This window comes from Eschrichtius robustus, chromosome 3, assembly GCF_028021215.1.
Source record: "Eschrichtius robustus isolate mEscRob2 chromosome 3, mEscRob2.pri, whole genome shotgun sequence".
NCBI classification, from domain to species: Eukaryota; Metazoa; Chordata; class Mammalia; order Artiodactyla; family Eschrichtiidae; genus Eschrichtius; species Eschrichtius robustus.
In genome coordinates this window covers 35,162,954-35,181,919 of record NC_090826.1, presented here as the reverse complement: position 1 = coordinate 35,181,919, position 18,966 = coordinate 35,162,954, and the positions used below count along the sequence as shown (strand labels likewise).

Sequence of the window (18,966 nt, the reverse complement as noted above, 5' to 3'; positions counted from 1 at the left end):
ACGCTCTTGGTTCTGCTGAGGGGCGGGGTCCAAGCTGGGGGAAGGCCAAAGAGGCGGTGCAGCCTCCTGGGCGTGCGCTGCTGGGTTTGGGAGGCGGGGCTTCACTCGGGGCGGGGCTTCACTCCGGGGCGGGGATTCCCGGGGGTGGGACTCGCGCCTCCCTGGCCTCCCTGGCCTGTAACCAGCGGTCCCGTTAGGTCTGAGCGACCATGGCGGCGCGCTCGTTGAGGCTGCTGACCACATTGCTGGCGGTTGCCACCGCTGCTTGCCGGGCCGAGGCGGAGTCCGAGGCGGAATGGGACATGACGGCGCCTGATCTGCTCTTCGCGGAGGGGGCCGCGGCCTATGCTCGCGGTGACTGGGCCGGGGTGGTTCTGAGCATGGAGCGGGCGTTGCGCTCGCGGGCCGCCCTGCGCGCCCTTCGCCTGCGCTGCCGCACCGGGTGTGCCGCCGACCTCCCATGGGAGCTGGACCCGGACTCACCCCCCAGCCTGGCGCAGGCCTCGGGCGCCGCCGCCCTGCACGACCTACGCTTCTTCGGGGGCTTGCTGCGCCGCGCCGCTTGCCTGCGCCGCTGCCTCGGGCCGTCGGCCACCCACCCGCTCAGCGAGGAGCTGGAGTTGGAGTTCAGCAAGCGGAGCCCCTACAACTACCTACAGGTCGCCTACTTCAAGGTGCAGATCTGCCTGGGCCCCGGGGCGGCCGGGATCCTTCTGGGTGTGGTTGGCCCGGGGGAACTTGGGGGGCCAGGGAAGTGCTCGCAGAGAGGGAAAGTGGCGTCTTGGCCAGGGAGCTCTTCCCGGATCCAGGGAGAGCAGAGACCCTGCCGGGAGACCAGCCTCGCCGGTTCGCATAGGCAGATGGTGACCCCAAAGATCCAGCCGGGGTTAAGGCACAGACCAAGCAAAACTTGGTCTTGTGTTCCCCGAGAGGCCTCTTAGAGGGAACTACAGCGGCAGCTTGGGTCTCTGATCCTAATTTTGTTGTAAGTGACCGAGTGAGAAGCTAGGACCTTTCTACATTATCTTCCTTCCTGTTCGCTTTTCAGTGATGCTTTTCCTGCTGCCCGAGTGCAGCAGCTTTCTTTCAGGACATGAGGTTGCCACGTCGCCAGTAGAGGCTGTATGGCCCCTCCCTGTAAGGGACCCTCTGGCTGGTCGGTCAGGTTTCCAAAGAAAATGAGTATTTTTAGGAATTCCAGAGTGCCTTAAGTCCAAGTGTATACATAGATTTGGAGTGCTTCTGATTTATGATGATAATGAGAGCCAACACATACTTTCAGGCTATTAAGTACTTTGCGTTTATTAATTCATTTGCCCAGATCCTGGCACTATCCTGTAAAGTAACTGCTGTTATTAGCCCATTTTGTTGGGGAAAAAAGGAAAAAGGAGGGACTTCCCTGGTGGTGCAATGGTTAAGAATCTGCCTGCCAATGTAGGGGACATGGGTTCGTTCCCTGGTCCTGGAAGATCCCACATGCCGCGGAGCAACTAAGCCCGTGCACCACAACTACTGAACCTGCATGCCACAACTACTGAAGCCCACGCGCCTAGAGCCCATGCTCCACAAGAAGAGAAGCCACCGCAATGAGAAGCCTGCGTACCGCAACAAACAGTAGCCTCAGCTAGCCGCAACTAGAGAAAGCCCGTGTGCAGCAACGAAGACCCAACGCAGACAAAAATTAATTAATTAATTAATTAATTTTTTTAAAAAAAGGAAGAAGGAGCTGTACTGGGTATCTATTATATCCATAGTTTAACAGACCTTCAATTCAACCTGAAGAGAGACTTAGAAAATCTTGGGGACCTCAAATTTTCACCTTTCCACAGGCATTATGCTTACAAAGTTCTGGTCCATTCCTCCTAGTTTCCCAGAAGTGTGCTGGACTTGAAACCAAAATAACTGGGCTATGTCTTTGGTCATGTCACTTAACAGCACTTTTTAAAATTCTTTGACAAACATTTATTGAATATTTACTACATCCCAGTTCTTGTACAGGTAATTAAAATGATTGACCTTATATTTTTTTGTGTTACCTTGCTTTGCTGTTAAGAGTCACTTTAGTAGTAAGGGCTACTAAAAGGGTATGTACATCCAGCTGTGGGAACACAAAGGAGGAGGAATCTAGCTTTGTGTCAGAGAAGTTAGACTTGAAAGAAGAGGTGACATTTGAAGCTGATCCCAAATATTGTTAGAGGAGAGGAAGGATGACCATTCACGATAGAGTGGGGCCAGACTGGGAAGAGAATTCTGCAGGCTTCAAGGAGCCATCATCAGAACTGGGTTGTAGAATGCTAATTCTGGAAGCCATGTGACGTAGGCCTTGGGAGAAGGAGAAAGTGGTGGCAGGGTGAACCATTAGGAGATGACTGCAGTTGTCCACATAAGAGAAAGAAATGAGGTGCATCGTGCTTAGTGGGTAAAGAAGGTCTAGGGGTGGGGTGAGGGGTGTGGAGATGGAGGAGAACAGAGAAAGGCAAGAGCAGTGCTGAAAGATATGGGAGAGAGAATCAATCCGTAAAAGGGACAGACTTGAGAGAATTTCTAATTTTATAATTAAGGCAACTGAGGTACAGAGATGGGGATTGTTGACAGTGGGTCACCTAGCTATTTGGGGGTCACAGCCAGGGCTGACTTGTTGTTTAGTGTGCATTTACTAGTACTGATGATCAGAAAAGAAAAAATATTTTTCTTAGCATATTACTAACGTGCTAGGATTTATATTTATTGAGCTAACATTTATTAAGCACTTAATATGTGCCCAGCACCATGTGTTAGAAGCTGAATATATATCCTCTCATTTAACTTTCCCAGCAATCCTGTGAGGTAGCGAGTACTATCTCCAGATAACCGATTAGAGAACTGAGTTTAGAGAGTAAACTTTAACTTGCCTAAAGCCCCAACAAGTGAATAATTAAACCTACCTTTGTCACCAGTCTGACACCACAACCCATGTAATTAATCATTAGATCATCAGTGATTTTTTTTTTCCAGGTAAAAATCATGTTTTCCTTTTAATTGACACCGTTTCCTCTCTCGGGTGCTACTTTGATAATGATTAGGTCCCCACCTCTCAAGAACATTGCATCTGAACAGGCTGAGACAGAGCCAGTGTGAACACAGACCCCAAACCAGGGCTTTTGGAATAACAAGAACAGAAAAAAACAGCCTTTCTCTTCACTTACAAAGGGAGTCACTCAGAGGGTCCAAAGCCCTGTTTTCCAAATATAGAAATCCTGGAGCTCAATGCAAACTGGAAACCAAAATATATCAGAAATGAAGCATAGTGCTTCGTCAAGTACTCAAGGGCTGATCATCCTGCCCCTTCTACAAGGAATGGCCCCACTCCAGCATTTTTAAAGGAAGATGTTTTGTTTCTATTTCACTTTCCAACTGGGTGTAAAATCTACTAAAAGGGATACAAGGAATCAGAATAAATCAGCTCGCTCACAAGAGACACTCTCAGATAATGATTTTTGGTTGCTGAGATTATTCAGCACGTTATTTCAAAGTGGCAAAATTCAGGACAATCTGAGAAGAGAATTCAGAAGTGGCAGCTACATTCGCTGTTAGGTTCATGTGCGGTACACATACATACAACCCATTTTTCAGTGTATATGTCAAGGGGCCAAGACCCCTGATCAGCACAATACGTTATTTTGTACATTACATGCACAGAACAACAGAGGGAGAGACACTTTCTTGGAGAGGTTCATACGCTCTGAAGGAGGCTGGAGCCCAGCGCCCCAGGCCTTCATTAGCTGGACCCCTCCTCTTCTTTTGTCGCGGCGACCTCAGAAGCAGCCGATTCCTCTAATCGATCTGCTGGCTTCTCCTCCTCCTCCTCCTCTTCCTCCTCCTCCTCCTCCTCCTCCTCCTCCTCCTCCTGGGGATAGAGGTACGGGTACTTCTGCATGCACTCCTGCATGGCCTGGAACTGGTCTACACAGTCCAACCCCTTGACATCATCTGTGCTGCAGTGGAAGCAGGAAAAGGCCGCCTTGAACTGTTCCCCACACGGGCCGCTGGCCGTGCCCCCAAGGCACAGCCAGTTCCAGCTGATGTCTCCATTGGGCAGGATCCATCAGTGCTCCTCTTACGGATCATTGGGATCGTTGGCCACCAGCTCTGCGTTGCTTGGAGTTTCATGGTCTTCTTTGGTCACAAATACGATTCGATCCTTCCCTTCCTGCCGGCAGTAGGCCACAGTGCAGCCCAGCGCTCTGACCTCGTGGCAATTGTGGCGGTGGCCTCATGCCGTGACCTCTCCGCTGCCAAGCAGGCAGCTTGGAGACCCGCACGGACCCGCCTAGTGATTTATTTTGGATTCTGCATATGAAGCTGTGTAATTTTGATATGCTGGAGTCCATTGCTATGGGCATGATTGTGACCTGTAGCACATTTCCCCCCTCAGATTTCTGTATAGCCACTTGTTTTAACCTCATGAGCCCTGGGCTTTGAAAAGTCAGAAGATGCCATGTCTGGATTTTGTATAGGATCTTAAGACTTTTCAGCCACCCATCTTTTCCTTGAATGTGTCAAAAACACGTATGCAGGGAAAAAAAAAATTATATATATATATATATATTTTTTTTTCTTTTTCCCCCCCCTAAGCAATTTCTCCGGCATGGTCTAATTGTTAACTGCTGTTTCTCTCCTACCCCTTAATCCTTGACTCCTTAGACTTTCTTCAGCTTAGTCGCCACATCTGAATTTCGAGAGTATATTATTTAGGCAGTCAGTCTTCCATAGCATTCCCCCTACAATACCACCCTTGTTTTAGAATAGAATGTTTACACTTCTGAAGCATTGCCTCCTGTAATTTGAGGAATCCCTAATGCTGATTTGGGAAATAGCTGAAAACCTTCCCAGGGCCCCGTGCTTCTAATCTCTGGTATGTAGTTCCTGCAATAGGTGTGTTTTCTGGGCTTGGCAGGGGCCGAGGCACAGAGTGGAAGGCTCAGGAAGGCGGGGATTTCCTGTTTACTGTGAACTGCACATTTGGACACAAACCATCAAGGTTTGGCTGTGACAACCATGTTCTTGTTCTTCACCCGTAGATAAACAAGTTGGAGAAAGCCGTAGCAGCAGCTCATACCTTCTTCGTGGGCAATCCTGAGCACATGGAGATGCGTCAGAACCTGGACTATTATCAAACCATGTCTGGGGTGAAGGAAGCCGACTTCAAGGATCTTGAGGCCAAACCCCATATGGTGAAAACAAAAAACAAACAAAGAACGCTATCCCTTTCTCTCGCTCTTTCTTTTTATTATAGTGACGTTCACTAGGGTTGCTTTCTGATTACAGAAGTAATGTATGTTCATTGTACAACATTAGAAAAATGCAAATACGTAAAAAACAGAAAGTAATCATCTATAATAGTGCCACCTTCAGAAAACTAGTAGTTGATATTTTGGCCTATTTTTTAAGTCTTCAGTATTTCTAATTTTTAAACCTAATTTGGCGTCATATTGTGTATGTATTTTTCATCATCTCTTTTGAACTAATATTATATGATGCGTCTTTTCTCATGTCTTCAAATTTTCTTTGAAAGCACAGTTTTTAGTGGCTGCATGACAATCCGTCTTATGCACACATCGTATTCGTTTACTTGTCAAATTTTTTAGGTCATGTAGGTTTTTGCTTTTCACTACAGTGAGTGGTACAGTATTCCTCAATGTTCTTATTTATTTAGCAGGAAAAGTCTGTGTCCCATAGGAGGTATTGTCTATGATGACATAGCATTTTTTAAAAATATTTATTTATTTATTTATTTGGCTGCGCCGGGTCTTAGTTGTGGCCTGCGGGGAATCTTCGTTGCAGCACGCGGGATCTTTAGTTGCCACAGGTGGGATCTAGTTCCCTGACCAGGGATTGAACCTGGGCCCCCTGCATTGGGAGCACAGAGTCTTAGCCACTGGACCACGAGGGAAGTCCCAATATAGCATTTTCATAAAGGGCTTATGTTGTAGTTTAGAAATAGGCATATTAGAAACAACATCAAAATGACTTTTAAAAGTAAACTGTGTACATCTAGTACATTATACAACTCTACACAGTTTGGGTGTTTTTCTTTTTTTTTCTTTTTTAGTGATTCTGTGACAAATGAAAATGGTTATTGTCTGCAAGAAGGGAGCCGTATCCCACAGAGAGCAGAAGCAAAGTCCATAATCAGCTGCAGCAGCCCAAATCACTCCTTACTGCTAGAAAGATTGCTTTCATCACCTCAAACCACATTCTGATAGCTAAGAGTTAAATTTTTTTTATTAAATTTTTATTTTGAAAACTTTCAGCCCTACAAAAACAGTGCAAGAAAATGACAGTGAATTCCCATATATCTTTCAAGTAGGTTGAGTTAAATGTTTTCAAATTTCAAAAGAAAGTCAGATGTAAAGACTGACTAAGTAAAGACCGTTTCCAGCAGGCTTTCTTTGTGTAGCAGGCACCCTTTGCATCCGTAACCTGAGAGGGCCACGGGGATGCCCGCGGAGGTGGCCGTGGGCAAGGAGGGAGGGCTGTCCGCAGCCTGCCCTGCATCTGAGTACCCCTTCCTCCCAGTAGCACGAGTTTCGGCTGGGAGTGCGCCTCTACTCCGAGGAGCAGCTGCAGGAAGCCGCGCCCCACCTGGAGACGGCGCTGCGGGAGTACTTCGTGGCCGATGAGGAGTGCCGTGCCCTCTGTGAAGGGCCCTATGACTACGACGGCTACAACTACCTGGAGTACAACGCTGACCTCCTCCAGGCCATCACAGGTGCGGGGCCCAAACCCAGCCCTCGGCCAGGCCTCTGGGTTCTGAGGGCGACAACGTGATTTCTGCAGACACAGCATCTTCAGCCTCATTCCTGAATCTCTTAAATCTGGGAATCTGACTGAAAATTGCTTCCACTTGAATTTGTTCATCTTAAGCAGCATTTGAATCCTGGAAATTGACCTTACGGTTCTTCCCCCTCCTCGATTCCTTTCAGACCATTACATCCAGGTCCTCAGCTGTAAGCAGAACTGTGTCACGGAGCTTGCTTCCCACCCAAGTCGAGAGAAGCCCTTTGAAGACTTCCTCCCATCGCATTATAATTATCTGCAGTTTGCCTACTATAACAGTAAGGCCTCCTTTCTCTTTCTCAGCTGCTTTGCACTAAGCCAAAAGCAAGGAAGGCAGGGATTATGGCCACTGTGCTTCTTCAGGCTGTTTGGTTTCTCTCTGCGGCTCTGGCAGGCACCATGCCAGGTGATCCCTGAATACCTTGTTACAAGCCACCTCCCAAGAAACAGTACCAGCAGCCTGAAAAGCTGGGGGAGGGAGACTCTAGGACCTCACCCTCTGGTCCCCTCTGTAACATTTATAATCTCATTTTGCACCTGAGTTAAGTTATAGTAAAGGCAAGGGTGTGCTTCCATTTAAGCCAGCTCACAGGGCATTTCCCCACCCTTCTCCCTCATGTAGCACTGATGCTCTGGGGTGAGGTGAGGGGGCTGTCAGTATCCAGAAAAGCAACAAGTCAGCGGGTCTTTACTGAGTCCCCACTGTGTGCTAAGCATTACAGCATATTCAAGAATATACACTTTTATGGTTGAGGAGACCAACACATATCAACAAGAACTCTGCCAAAGAGACAATCTGCTACTGTAATCTTCCCTTCTCTTCTGAAAATCCATAGGGAAAAAAAAGTAGGAAGACAGGGGAATATTCCTGAAATTGGTCTAATGATTGGGAGTATTAAGGCCAATGTTTGAATTACTTGCAGGCACTGAGCACCTTAAAAATCAATCGTATATTCTGTAATTTATTCTGTAATTTCTCCCGCCAAATCAGGCAGTCATGTTATGTAGCTGGTGCCACCTTGCCATGTCATCATTGCCTCGAGCTGTGCTGAGACTGAACACGAGGCGGTTCACGGTACCCAGGATTCGACGCTTTCTTCTCAGCCATTTTTTCCCCTTTGCAGTTGGGAATTACACACAGGCCATTGAATGTGCCAAGACCTATCTCCTCTTCTTCCCCAATGATGAGGTGATGAGCCAGAATCTGGCCTACTATACAGCCATGCTTGGAGAAGAACAAGCCAGATCCATCGGCCCCCGTGAGGTGAGAGACTTGCATTACTTCGGGTGGCTGCCAGCTGAACCCAGACCAGAAAGCAGAGAGTCGGGTAGAGGAGAAGGAGCCGGGGCTGCTCGGGCAGGGTGGGGGCAGGTTGCCTGGGTGGGTGTGAGTGCACAGAAAGCGGGGAATAAGCCAGAACCTTAATTAGCACGATCTGGGCCCAGAAGTCTGTTCTCCGAGTCGGCAAGGAAAAGCAGAACTGCAAAGCAGCCATGTTCTTTCCCTTTTTCAGCACCTCCACTTTGAGACTTGATTTGGCCAAGATTTATCGTTTTCTACTTCATGCTAAATTTTTTTTTCACTCACCTCTTTTCTGCCTCCATTTTCTTCCCCGCCCCCGCTTCCTCCTGCCATTGTTCGATCTCTCCCTGTTTCAGCATTATACCCATCTCACTCCAGAACAAGGAAAAAAATCTATGTAATAGAAAGACTAAAACGAAAGGCACTGAAGTGAAAGCAGGCCCATGCCTGCACTGCTGGGGGGACTGCACTTTGTGCTGTTCATTTAACAATGGCTATTTCTGGAATTACGGGTGATTTTTGTGTTTTGCTCCTTTATATTTTCTAAATTCCCTGCGGTGAACGGGTATCATTTTTGTATTAAAAACATGAAAAGTTCTCTGTTTTTAACTTAGTGAAGTTCAATACTGTGAACCTCGATATTTGTACATATGCCTCGCACAGGCCCTAGATCCTCTCCTTCTTGAGCCCAGAACAATGAGGTGGATTTGAAGTCACTAATCTGGACTCAAGTCCTGGCTCCTCCACTTACTAACCATGTGATTTTTGACACATCATGTGGAATCTTAGGCATGCTGCACTGCCCTTCTGAGTCTCATTTTCTCCTTCTGTAAAATAGGATTATGGTTCTTGCTCTGTCTTCAACACAGGACGAGTGTGAGGGTCAAATGAGATAGTGAGCCGACAGGTGGTGTACAAAGTGTTGTGTGGACAGGTGGCATCACAGAGGTCTTGCTGACGGTACACAAGTAGCAGGCGGCGGGTTTTCTTACCTCCAACTTCAGCCACCTCCTGAGATGGGGTGGCTTGTCACTGTGACCCTCAATCACTTGTGTCCTGCTGGCCTCTCCAAAACCCAATCTTACAGTCTGTAAAAATAGCTGTAACTTTGGATCAGTTTTTCCTTTTGTCAAAGAAAAAAAAAAAGATACATAGCTACAGTTACTCTAGAGGCCCCTCAGTTGTGTGTGCAACAAGTCTGTTGGACACATGTAGGGGAGCAGGCACACCCCTGAGCTGTTGGTAGGGCTGCAAACTGTACTGTTCATTTACCCAGCGATCTGACTGCCGGGGATTCACCCTTGGCTGTACTACACAAGCGTGCAAAGGTAAATGTGCACAGGTGTGCATCGGAAGTCCGCCGCTAAAAGCAAAAAACTGGAAACAAGCTCAATGCTATCAATTTGGGGAACTGGTTAAATAAAATATGGCACGTTCGTTCAGTAACATACAAGATAACCATTACGTTGCTTGAGTAGATTCCTACGCACCAATATGAAATTGTCTCCGTGATGTAATTTTAGGTAAAGAGAAAGAAGACATAGAACTGTAGTGGTATACTATTTACGTTTTTTGGTAATGCGTATATACTTTTAAGTTTTTTAACTTTCTGCACAGATTGGTAAGAAACTGTTCATCGGGATTAACCCCCGCACCCCCAGGCACGGGCCTGCGGGTCAGGGGCTGAGCGGGGGAGAACTGAACATTTCTATTTATGTCTATCGATACTCCGGGAGTTTCTTTTAGCTACATTTGTACTACTTTCATGTCTTTTTGAATGCCATCTAAAACCACCTTGGAAAGGTGTACAATCCAAGATTTGTAAAATGCTGTGGTGAATATCATAGTAGAGGGGTCAGCGAGCTAGAGTGGGAGCACGGAGGAAAAGTAAGCAACTGGTGGGTCCGGGAAGGCTTCACAAGAGGCAGTGGTGTTGACAATTGGTTTTAAAAGCTTTTAGTAGGTGAATGAGTCAGAGAAGGGCCTTTTAGATGGAGAACAGCATATGCAAACCACCTGGACAACAGTCCCATGTGAACGGAAGATGGTGCTGGGGAGTTGCAGGCAGTGAGGCCCGGGAGGGTCAGATTTTTGAGGGGTCTTGAGCGCCTCTCCAGGACCTTGGAGCCTACTGTGTGCAGCAGGCAGTGGTGAGCCCTCAAAGGGTTTGAAGCAGCCTGACGAGACGTGATGGGGCAGGGCTCAGAATGGGAGGTGCTGGAGGCCGTCACAGAGCAGAGAGAGCTGCTGAGGCCTGAGTGAGGCGGGGGGCTGGAGGAGGGGAGCTGACCAGGTGGAGGGGAGAGGTGGAACTGGCGGTGGGGCAGGGGGTTCATGCCTCCCTCCTCTCCATGTCTAATTAGGCACCACATTCCCAGCCTGGGGGACACGTGCACGGCGCTGGCCCCGGGGCACACGGGTGGCAGGATACCGCCCTCACAGCCTCCTGCCCTGCCCGCACTCCAGCCCAGGGTGGCTCATTTTTCCTCTGTTCACTGGGAGAAGCAGGTGGATGATGCGGCAGTAACAGACCTCCCATTCTGGTTGTTGTGGCGCTTACTGTGGAAAATAAGCACCCTTCAAATGTGTGTGGCGTTTTATAGTTTACAAAACTTTTTCATAGCTTTTCTTTCGTTTGATTCTCATAACAACCCAGTGAGGTGGGGTCACCAACCTACCCTGAAGTTAAAAACCAAGGTTCTTCCTTCTTGGATCTGCAATCCTGAGAGTCTCTAATAGAAATAACGCTCCTCTTGCCACCCCCTCCCATATGGAGACTGGTGACCTTGTCGTTGTCCTCTTTGGCCGCTAGATGGTGACCGTCTGGATTTGAGATGGCACCTCTCCTAGTCTCTTTGCTTGGTTAAGACCCCTCCCCCTGACCCTTTATGGTCATATTAGTGAGTCTGGGGCAGAAAGGGAAAATAAGTGGTCAGTCTACCATTTCTAACTAGAACTGCCCTTCTGGACAGAAGGTAACTAACATCTGCTGAGCCCTGTCCCAGGCCAAGCACTGAGCTACGTGGTTTATACCCATCATCGCATTTAATCATCACAGGCACCCTGTGAGGTGGGCGCTATTCTTGCCATTTTCGAGATGAGGACATTTAGGCTCCAGGAAGTGAGTTAACTTGCACAGCAGCCTATGGCTGCCCACGGTGGCCGGAATCTCTGTTTCCCTGCTTTATCCCAGTGCCGGCACAGTTCTGACACATAGCTGATACTCAGTAAATCAGTGTTGAATGAGTAAATGGTAGAAGTGGGACTTGCTTCCTGGCAGGCTCATAGAGCAGTTGGAGAGGGTTAAAGGAGATAACACATACCTAGCTTGGTGTCCAGCACTAGGTGAGGGAGGCCAGTTATTTAAACTCCTTAGGAGAAAATTTCCATCTTCTTCTTGGGTAAATATAATAGGTGATATAGGCCTCATTGACACCTTTAAAGTTTTCCTTATTGCCCTCATCTTTTATTTCAACTGATGATGTCTTCTTTTTCTTTTCCTTCCTTCTTCTGCTGCTGGGAGACTAGCAGGGCACCTAGGGAAAGATGTGACCCCAGAAGGTACTTAGTTTCCCTGCCCTGGGTGAGCCCTACCACTGAGCACGTGTGGGAATGGCCGGATGCTGGACCCAGCTGCTCCTGCACTGGCCCAACTCCCGGGAGGGATACCGTCCACTCCAAGTCTGAGGGGAGGCAGAAGGCATAGGAAAAAGCACGTGGGCTTTAGGATTGGAGAGACCCAGGCTTGGATGTAGGTCCCTGCTCTACCATCTCCTATAGTGTCACCTCAGACAAGTTGCATATCCCCTCTGTACCTCGGTGTCTTCGTCTGTAAAATGAGGATAATCTTATCAACCTCAAAAATGGCTGTAAAGATTAAATGAATAACGCAGGAGTCACCTAACACCTAGGTTTTTCTTCCCCTGCGTGTTGAACTCCTGCAGAAGTCTAGAAGGAATTTTCCTTTCTTAAAGAGTATTTCCTGAGAATCCTCAGGTTTTCTGTCTCAGAGATTAACGGCAGGGAAAGGAAGGGGGGCTGTTTCCCTATAAGGGAAGCCTGGCTGTGCCACCCTCAGAGGGGCTGCTTGTGTCAGGCAAGAGGAACCCTTGAGCACAGACGTGAGACTTGTCCCAAATGGGGGGATGGACACACTAGTGATAGTGGGAGAGGAAGCCTTGGGTCGCACTGGGGGCAACGGTATGGAACGCAGGGGCGGGGGGTGCGGGCTAGAGCCAGCGGCAGGGCTGAGTACCAGGGCGTCCCTCCCACTGCGTCTCCTCAGAGTGCCCAGGAGTACCACCAGCGAAGCCTGCTGGAGAAAGAACTGCTCTTCTTCGCTTATGATGTTTTCGGAATTCCCTTTGTTGACCCGGTGAGCCAGGGTGCAGGGAGCCGGAGTGGGGAGTGGGGCGGGGATGCAAGGGATGGGCTGAGCTGTACACCGTGTGCCTCTGGGGAGAGGGCCGTTCGGGGGTTGAGCCAAACAGGAGATCTGCGTGGACGAGAGACGGGGGATTCTGGGCAGCCAGGTACAGGTGACTCAGTTCCAGAGACCTCTCACTTTATCTCCTGAAAGGAGGCCGGTGAGAAGGTGGATTCCCTGTAGGCCCTAGTATGTGCATCGAGACCTGGAAGATTCAGCAGGTCACCCGACACTGTTCATTTTTTCCTGCTCTGCTTTTAGGATTCATGGACTCCAGAAGAGGTGATTCCCAAGAGACTGCAAGAGAAACAGAAGTGAGGGCCTTGAAGAGACTGCATGATTGGATCGGTGTGATGAAGCACTTGAGGCTTCCTGAGCCCAGGCAGAGGCAGATGTGAACTCCTGGCAAGGGGTGGGCAGGTCCAGTCTGGGAAGCTGGGGTGGGAGCCTGGGCTGGCCCTGGAATATAGCCCTCAGACTGGCTGTGCTCGCAGGTCAGAACGGGAAACAGCCGCCCGCATCTCCCAGGAGATCGGAAACCTGATGAAGGAGATTGAGACCCTCGTGGAAGAGAAGACCAAGGAGTCAATGGACGTGAGCAGGCTGACCCGGGAAGGTGAGAGGACGAGCGTGGGGCCACCTCGGCTGTCATGGGGGCAGCAAGGCTGGTGGTCCCCACGTCAGCTGGGCAGCTCCCCTTAGAGAGCAGCCTCAGGATCCGAGCTGGCACGGGTCAGGGCTCACCCCCGCCGTGGCCCTTCTTCACTCACCCACGGGACTTCCACCTGCAAAGAGCACTGAGAATTGGCCTTTGGTTAAGAAGTAAGGCTCCTGAGTCACAGTGACGCTAGTTTAGTTTGCTTCAGTAAGTATTTATAGGAGAAAACTTGTCCTCTCTCCTTACCCCCAAACTGTTTTCTCCCAGCTGCCATCATTTGTCCTGTTACCAAGCCTCAAAATCTTCAGGTCTCCTTTGGTCCCCCCTTGCCCATCCCCTCCAGTCCTCCGGGGGGGCCTGCCAATTAGGACTCTGCTCTCTTTCTCTCTCCCCAACCCTTTTCTTGTCCCATGGCCTCAGGCGTGCATCAGGCCCCCAGCCCCTCCTCTCTGCACTCATCTTTTCTCCTCCAATCTGTCCTTGCCCCTTCCCACCTGGGGGCTAGACCAGTCTTCCAAACACAGGGACTCTGATGCCGTCCTCCCTGCCTGCCCCTTTAACCGTATGTTCTACCATTCCCCATTTATACCTTCTCTTCGTCCTTGAGCCTCTCTCTGCTCACAAGTCTTTGTTCAGGCCTATGCCTCCACCTGTACACTTCCCATCATCTCTCCCCGTGAGGCGTCTCAGATCCACCCTACAGAGCCTTTCTTAAACTCCAGGCCAGTTGGGATCCCCACCCCCATGTCTGTTGAACTTCCAAGGCACTTTGTACTTTCACGAGGTCTGCCTTGTGTTGGTCATTTGTGTAATTGTTGGAACAGGTGCTGTCTTCAGGTGTTAATCCCTTGCCTTTTCTAGCACAGTGCTTGGCACACGCTGAGGCCTCAGTAAATAATAGATGGAGTCGAATTGGGTCTCTGGTATGTCCCCAGCACAGAGAGACACCAGGAGAAATAGAAGAGAGAAAGGCTGGCCTTTACTCTACAGTTGCTTCAATTAACAAGTGCTTAATTTAATGAGATTAGCACGTTAAAGAATTTGTCCAGCATTCCTTTGTTTTCAGAGAGCTTTCACCCTGTTATTTCTCTTGATTCTCATAATTGCCTGGGAAGTGGGTTGGGCAGATTGTAAGATCCTCATTTTAAATAGATGATGATATGATGGTAGCTAAACTTTTAAGCATTTACTAGGTGCCAAGTATCGTGCTAAACTTTTAAGTTGTCATATTGTTCTTTACATCAAACTTACGAGGTAGATGCTGCTTTACAGATGAGATAAGGCTCAGGGAGGTTAAGTAACTTGCCAAGGTCACACAGCTAGTAAGTGGAGGATCCAGGAGTCAAACCCAGTTCTTTCTGGTCCTGAACTCATGTTTTAGGAATGTCTTTATGATGTTTCCTCAACAACGCGTGAAAGCCCAGGAGCCAACAGCTGTGGACCAGGACTTGGATCTCCTGCCCTTCAGCTCTAAGTTCCATCCTCTGGACCACCCTACCTTTGGAAGCGACCAAACGGGAGGTTTCTCTGGTGAACAGGAAACAACTGGAATTTCTCTTCCTTACAGCAAGGCAATATCTGATGGAGAGTGTCTGGACAGAACTACTGCTGGATTTAGCCGGTGTTATTGCTTTGCAGGTGGCCCCCTGCTTTATGACGGTATCAGACTCACCATGACCTCCAAAGTCTTGAACGGTTCCCAGCGGGTGGTGATGGATGGTGTCATCTCTGACGATGAGTGCCGGGAGCTGCAGAGACTGACCAATGTGAGGGAACCCGGTGACCATACCATCTCCCTAAGGGCCCAGCCTCCCCCGACTAGGTGCCTCTTAGGTGCTGAACGATTGCCTGCCCCTTGCTGCGGGCAGTCGACCACCTCTTCTTGGGCCCTCAGCTGCCTGGCTAACTCCACCTGTTTTTGGGGCCTCGTAGGCAGCAGCAACTTTAGGAGATGGCTACCGGGGTCAGACCTCCCCACACACTCCCAGCGAAAAGTTCTATGGCGTCACTGTCTTCAAGGCCCTCAAGGTAGGGTCAGTACTGTGTTCTAGAGTGTGGAGAAGGGGGAGGGGGACGTGCAGGCTCTGGGGAGGAGTTGGAGATGGTGGTAGGAAGGGTAAAAGTGTCTGCCTGTCAGCGTCCCAGCTGCCACGGAGGCAGGATAAACCATGCCGGGTGAGCTTGACTTTTGAACCATAGCTATTAGTGTAATAACAATGAGGCGAGCAAGCAAGACTGATACCCCAAGCTTGAGAGCGCTTTCTGAAGAACCGCTGTACTTCTGAGCAGGTTACTCATAAAGAGAAGTGTGAAGGTGAGGGGAGGGGGCGATGGCAGAGAGTCGTGTACGGGAAGCAGAGGGGCTGGTCCTTGGTGGGCACGAGGAATGGGGCCTGGCGCCCCTGTGGTCTCTGTTGGCCCGCAGAGGAGCGTGCAGCGTAGCTGACCACTGGTCTCCTCGGCAGCTGGGACAGGAAGGGAAGGTTCCTCTGCAGAGCGCTCACCTGTACTACAACGTGACGGAGAAGGTGCGGCGTGTCATGGCGTCCTACTTCCGCCTGGACAGCCCCCTCTACTTCTCCTACTCCCACCTGGTGTGCCGCACCGCGATCGAAGGTGGGCCTCCCTCAACCCGCAGCCCCCGTGCAGCACACGCTGCCCACCCAAGCACCAGCTGGATGCGGAGGACACGGAGAAGAGCAGGATATGGTCTCTTTCATCCTGCTGGGGAACCAACGTAAACCAGTGCAATGAGTGCAGCAGAGGAAGTTCGAGTCAGTCTCCCCGGGGAGTCAGGAGGGCTTCCCAGAGGAGGTGATGAGAGCTGCGCAGGATGAATAGGAGCTGTGGAGTAGACGGGGCAGCGGGAGGACGTTCGAGCCGGAGGGAGCAGCATGAGGAAAGGAGTAGAGGCATCGAGCAACCGGCAGCTGGGGGGACTAAGAAAGTGGCCGTTTCTGGAGCGTAAGGTCAAGGGGGGACGGGGGGCAGCCACGTAAGACTGGTGAGGTCCTCAGAAGCCAAATTACGGAGCGCTGCATTCAAGAGTATTTTGCATCCTGTAAGTCAGTGGTTCTCAGCGCTGGTATTGGGCATACAGGTGTCCTTAGGTGAATGACGATCTGCGTTGCAAGTTCTCTGTCACTAATCGTTAAATACCAAAGTTCTGAGAGAACTACTTATTTTACAAGTTAGGGCAGGCTGGAGGTTGTTCATCGTTCACTCTCCCTCTGTCACGTTCCCTTTTGCAATCCCTAGGAGGGGTGAGGCACGGCCAGTGTCCAGGAACCACGCGTGATCCACAGCTGGGTCTGTCATGCCAGAGCCTTCAGCGGCCCCTGGTGCCGATATGACCCTGATGGGCAGCAGAGATTAGAGGACTTTACGCTCCCTCAGAAAGTTTGGAATTCTATCAAAATCTGGGCACACCCAGGGAATGTGCCAGACTCGCAACTGTGTGTGTCCCGTCCTCCAGGTGGGGGCCCTGGGGCCTGGGCAGCGGGAAGCCAGGAAGCCAGGAAGAGTCGGCAGGCAGTGAAGGGCTGGGTGAGGCCTTGTTTTTACTCACCAGGGTTAAGGGTTTAAGGTTAGTCTTGCTGCTATGTGTCTAAAGACTTGGAGTACGTGGATCAAACCAGAGGAAGGGAAGCTGGTCGGCAGTGACCCCCTCCCCTCGCATGCCAGCAGGAGAGCTGCAGTGTCCCCTGAGGTGCCCCAGTGCTAACGTGTGTTTCCTTGGCCGCAGAGGCACAGGCTGAGAGGAAGGACGGGAGCCACCCCGTCCACGTGGACAACTGCATCCTGAATGCCGAGGCCCTCGTGTGCATCAAGGAGCCCCCCGCCTACACCTTCCGGGACTACAGGTGCCAGCTCTGCTCTGACGCCCCCAGGGCCCTGTGCCCTGCCCCCTCCCCCGACACATGCATGTTTGGGACCAGCTCTTCCCAGCGTCCAGGACCCTCTGGATTGGGAGTCAGATAAAACTGGAATCATTACAGTGCAGTGTGAGAGTAGGACAGGGAAAGGTAGACTTGGTACAGAAGCGCTCCAGAGAAGGGCATGGCGGATTCTCAGGGGCGAGGGTAGGGAGGCGGGAAGGTCAGGAGTCGTGTTCGTGAGGCTTCAGAGAAGGCCCCCCTCCTGCTGCTGGTTGGGAGCAGGTGGAGATAAAGGCACTGGAGCCGTGGGTGTCTGAGGGGCGGGAAGAGGAAGTCGGTGTCGAGGTGCTCTCTGCCTTTCCCAGTGCCATTCTTTACCTGAACGCAGACTTCGACGGAGGAAACTTTTATTTCACTGAACTAGATGCCAAGACCGTGACGGTGAGTGCGCCCTTGTCCCCATCCCTGGGAGGGGAGACAAAACCTCAAGGTGCAGTGGGCAGAATGGCCAGCTGGTCTTCCTGGTGGCCAGCACTCCGCTCCCCAAACCAGGGCGCCTCTGACTAGTCACCTGTTCTCTTTAGCTCTGGTCTTTGGGAAGCCAGGCAGAGGGGCCATCCCCTCCTGGGCCTGAATGACCCCGTGTCCCTTCTGAAGGCAGGTTATGGTCTCTGTCCTGTGTACCCCCCTCGTCGTCCCCTTTAGGCAGAGGTGCAGCCCCAGTGCGGAAGGGCCGTGGGATTCTCTTCGGGCACGGAAAACCCTCACGGAGTGAAGGCTGTCACCAGAGGGCAGCGCTGTGCCATCGCCCTGTGGTTCACTTTGGATGCTCGACACAGCGAGCGGGTGAGAGCAGTTGGCGCCCATCGTGACCTGTTCCTGGCAGGGCCCTTGTTCTGCTTCCGCCTTCCCCAGTCCCACTGCCGATGCTTAGACGTGGAAGAAGCCCTGGGCTTGGGAGTCCAGAGAGACTCCTCGCTTCGGCACTGTGTCACCGTGGTCCCCGGCCCTTCTTCCTTCCTTGGGAATGGGGCTCCAGGTGGGGGGGCAGGGGGGACAATATGGGGAGTGATCCTGGTTCTTGGTCCCTCGCTGGGTACCACCTCTGCTGCCTCTGCCCAAAGAGTGGGACCTGCTGGGATTAGGATGAGCTCGGAGGCCACTGGAGAAGAGCCTTCTTGTTCTCCAGGAAGTAGCACCTGAGAGATGGTGAGTGCCTGGTCCAGAGGCCTCGCTGAACAGCCGGGGGTTTGTCCTTGCAGGACAGGGTGCAGGCGGATGACCTGGTGAAGATGCTCTTTAGCCCAGAAGAGACGGACCTCCCCCACGAGCAGCCCCAAGAAGCCCAGGAGGGCCCCCCCGAGCCTGTACAGGCGTCTGTCTCCAGCAGTGAGTCAGGGCACAAGGATGAGCTCTGACAGCTCACGTGTGGACGGTGATCACCCACGTGAGGAACTCCGTCCTGCACCCTGGACTGGCCAGCCTCGGGTGAGGAGCAGTGGGGAGCTTAGGTCTGCCCCCGCTGAGGGGACTCTGCTCATAGCCGTCCACATGGTGCTGCCGCTCTTGGAGTGGACGTAGCAGGACGGCCCTCTCCCCCTGGGCCTGACCAAGGGCTCAGGACGCAGGCCCAGAGCCACTCCGGGGGCCTGCACGGGCAGCCACGTGACAGCAATACAGTATTTAAGTGCCTGTGTAGGCCACCAAAGAATAAATGATTCGTGGCTTTTTTTACTCGGTGGTTTGTTCAGAGTGGAAATATGCCCATCGGTGCCAGGGGTCTCACTTGATAAAAATTGCTCTGGGCAGGATGCAGTGGCAGGCATGGTGTGAAGAGGCCTAGCTCTGTACCCGGCTCGGCCACTTCCTGTGCAGTCTCAGG

General features: G+C 51.0%; 1 protein-coding gene and 1 pseudogene across 1 annotated transcript; one reads left to right on the top strand and one right to left on the bottom strand.

The window, feature by feature from the left end:
* The first annotated feature begins 150 nt into the window (after nt 1-150).
* Nucleotides 151-18,818, top strand: P3H1 (prolyl 3-hydroxylase 1). Its single transcript, XM_068539672.1, has 15 exons — nt 151-674; nt 5,061-5,213; nt 6,562-6,751; nt 6,966-7,097; nt 7,944-8,083; nt 12,408-12,497; nt 12,810-12,862; nt 13,043-13,164; nt 14,845-14,972; nt 15,139-15,234; nt 15,672-15,822; nt 16,952-17,069; nt 17,450-17,525; nt 17,790-17,930; nt 18,347-18,818. Exons 1-15 carry the CDS (start codon nt 210-212, stop codon nt 18,500-18,502), a joined length of 2,211 nt encoding a protein of 736 aa, XP_068395773.1. The 5' UTR covers nt 151-209; the 3' UTR covers nt 18,503-18,818.
* LOC137761690 (mitochondrial intermembrane space import and assembly protein 40 pseudogene) lies at nt 3,758-4,479 on the bottom strand (annotated as a pseudogene).
* Nucleotides 18,819-18,966: the final 148 nt, after the last annotated feature.

What these genes read in the sequence shown, in the direction of transcription:
- P3H1 (XM_068539672.1), top strand. Translation starts at nt 210, where the DNA reads ATGGCGGCGCGCTCGTTGAGGCTGCTGACCACATTGCTGGCGGTTGCC. An exon ending in TTGAGGCCAAACCCCATATG is followed by an intron (nt 5,214 to 6,561) that starts GTGAAAACAAAA and finishes TCCTCCCAGTAG; the next exon opens with CACGAGTTTCGGCTGGGAGT. An exon ending in GTGCCGCACCGCGATCGAAG is followed by an intron (nt 15,823 to 16,951) that starts GTGGGCCTCCCT and finishes CCTTGGCCGCAG; the next exon opens with AGGCACAGGCTGAGAGGAAG.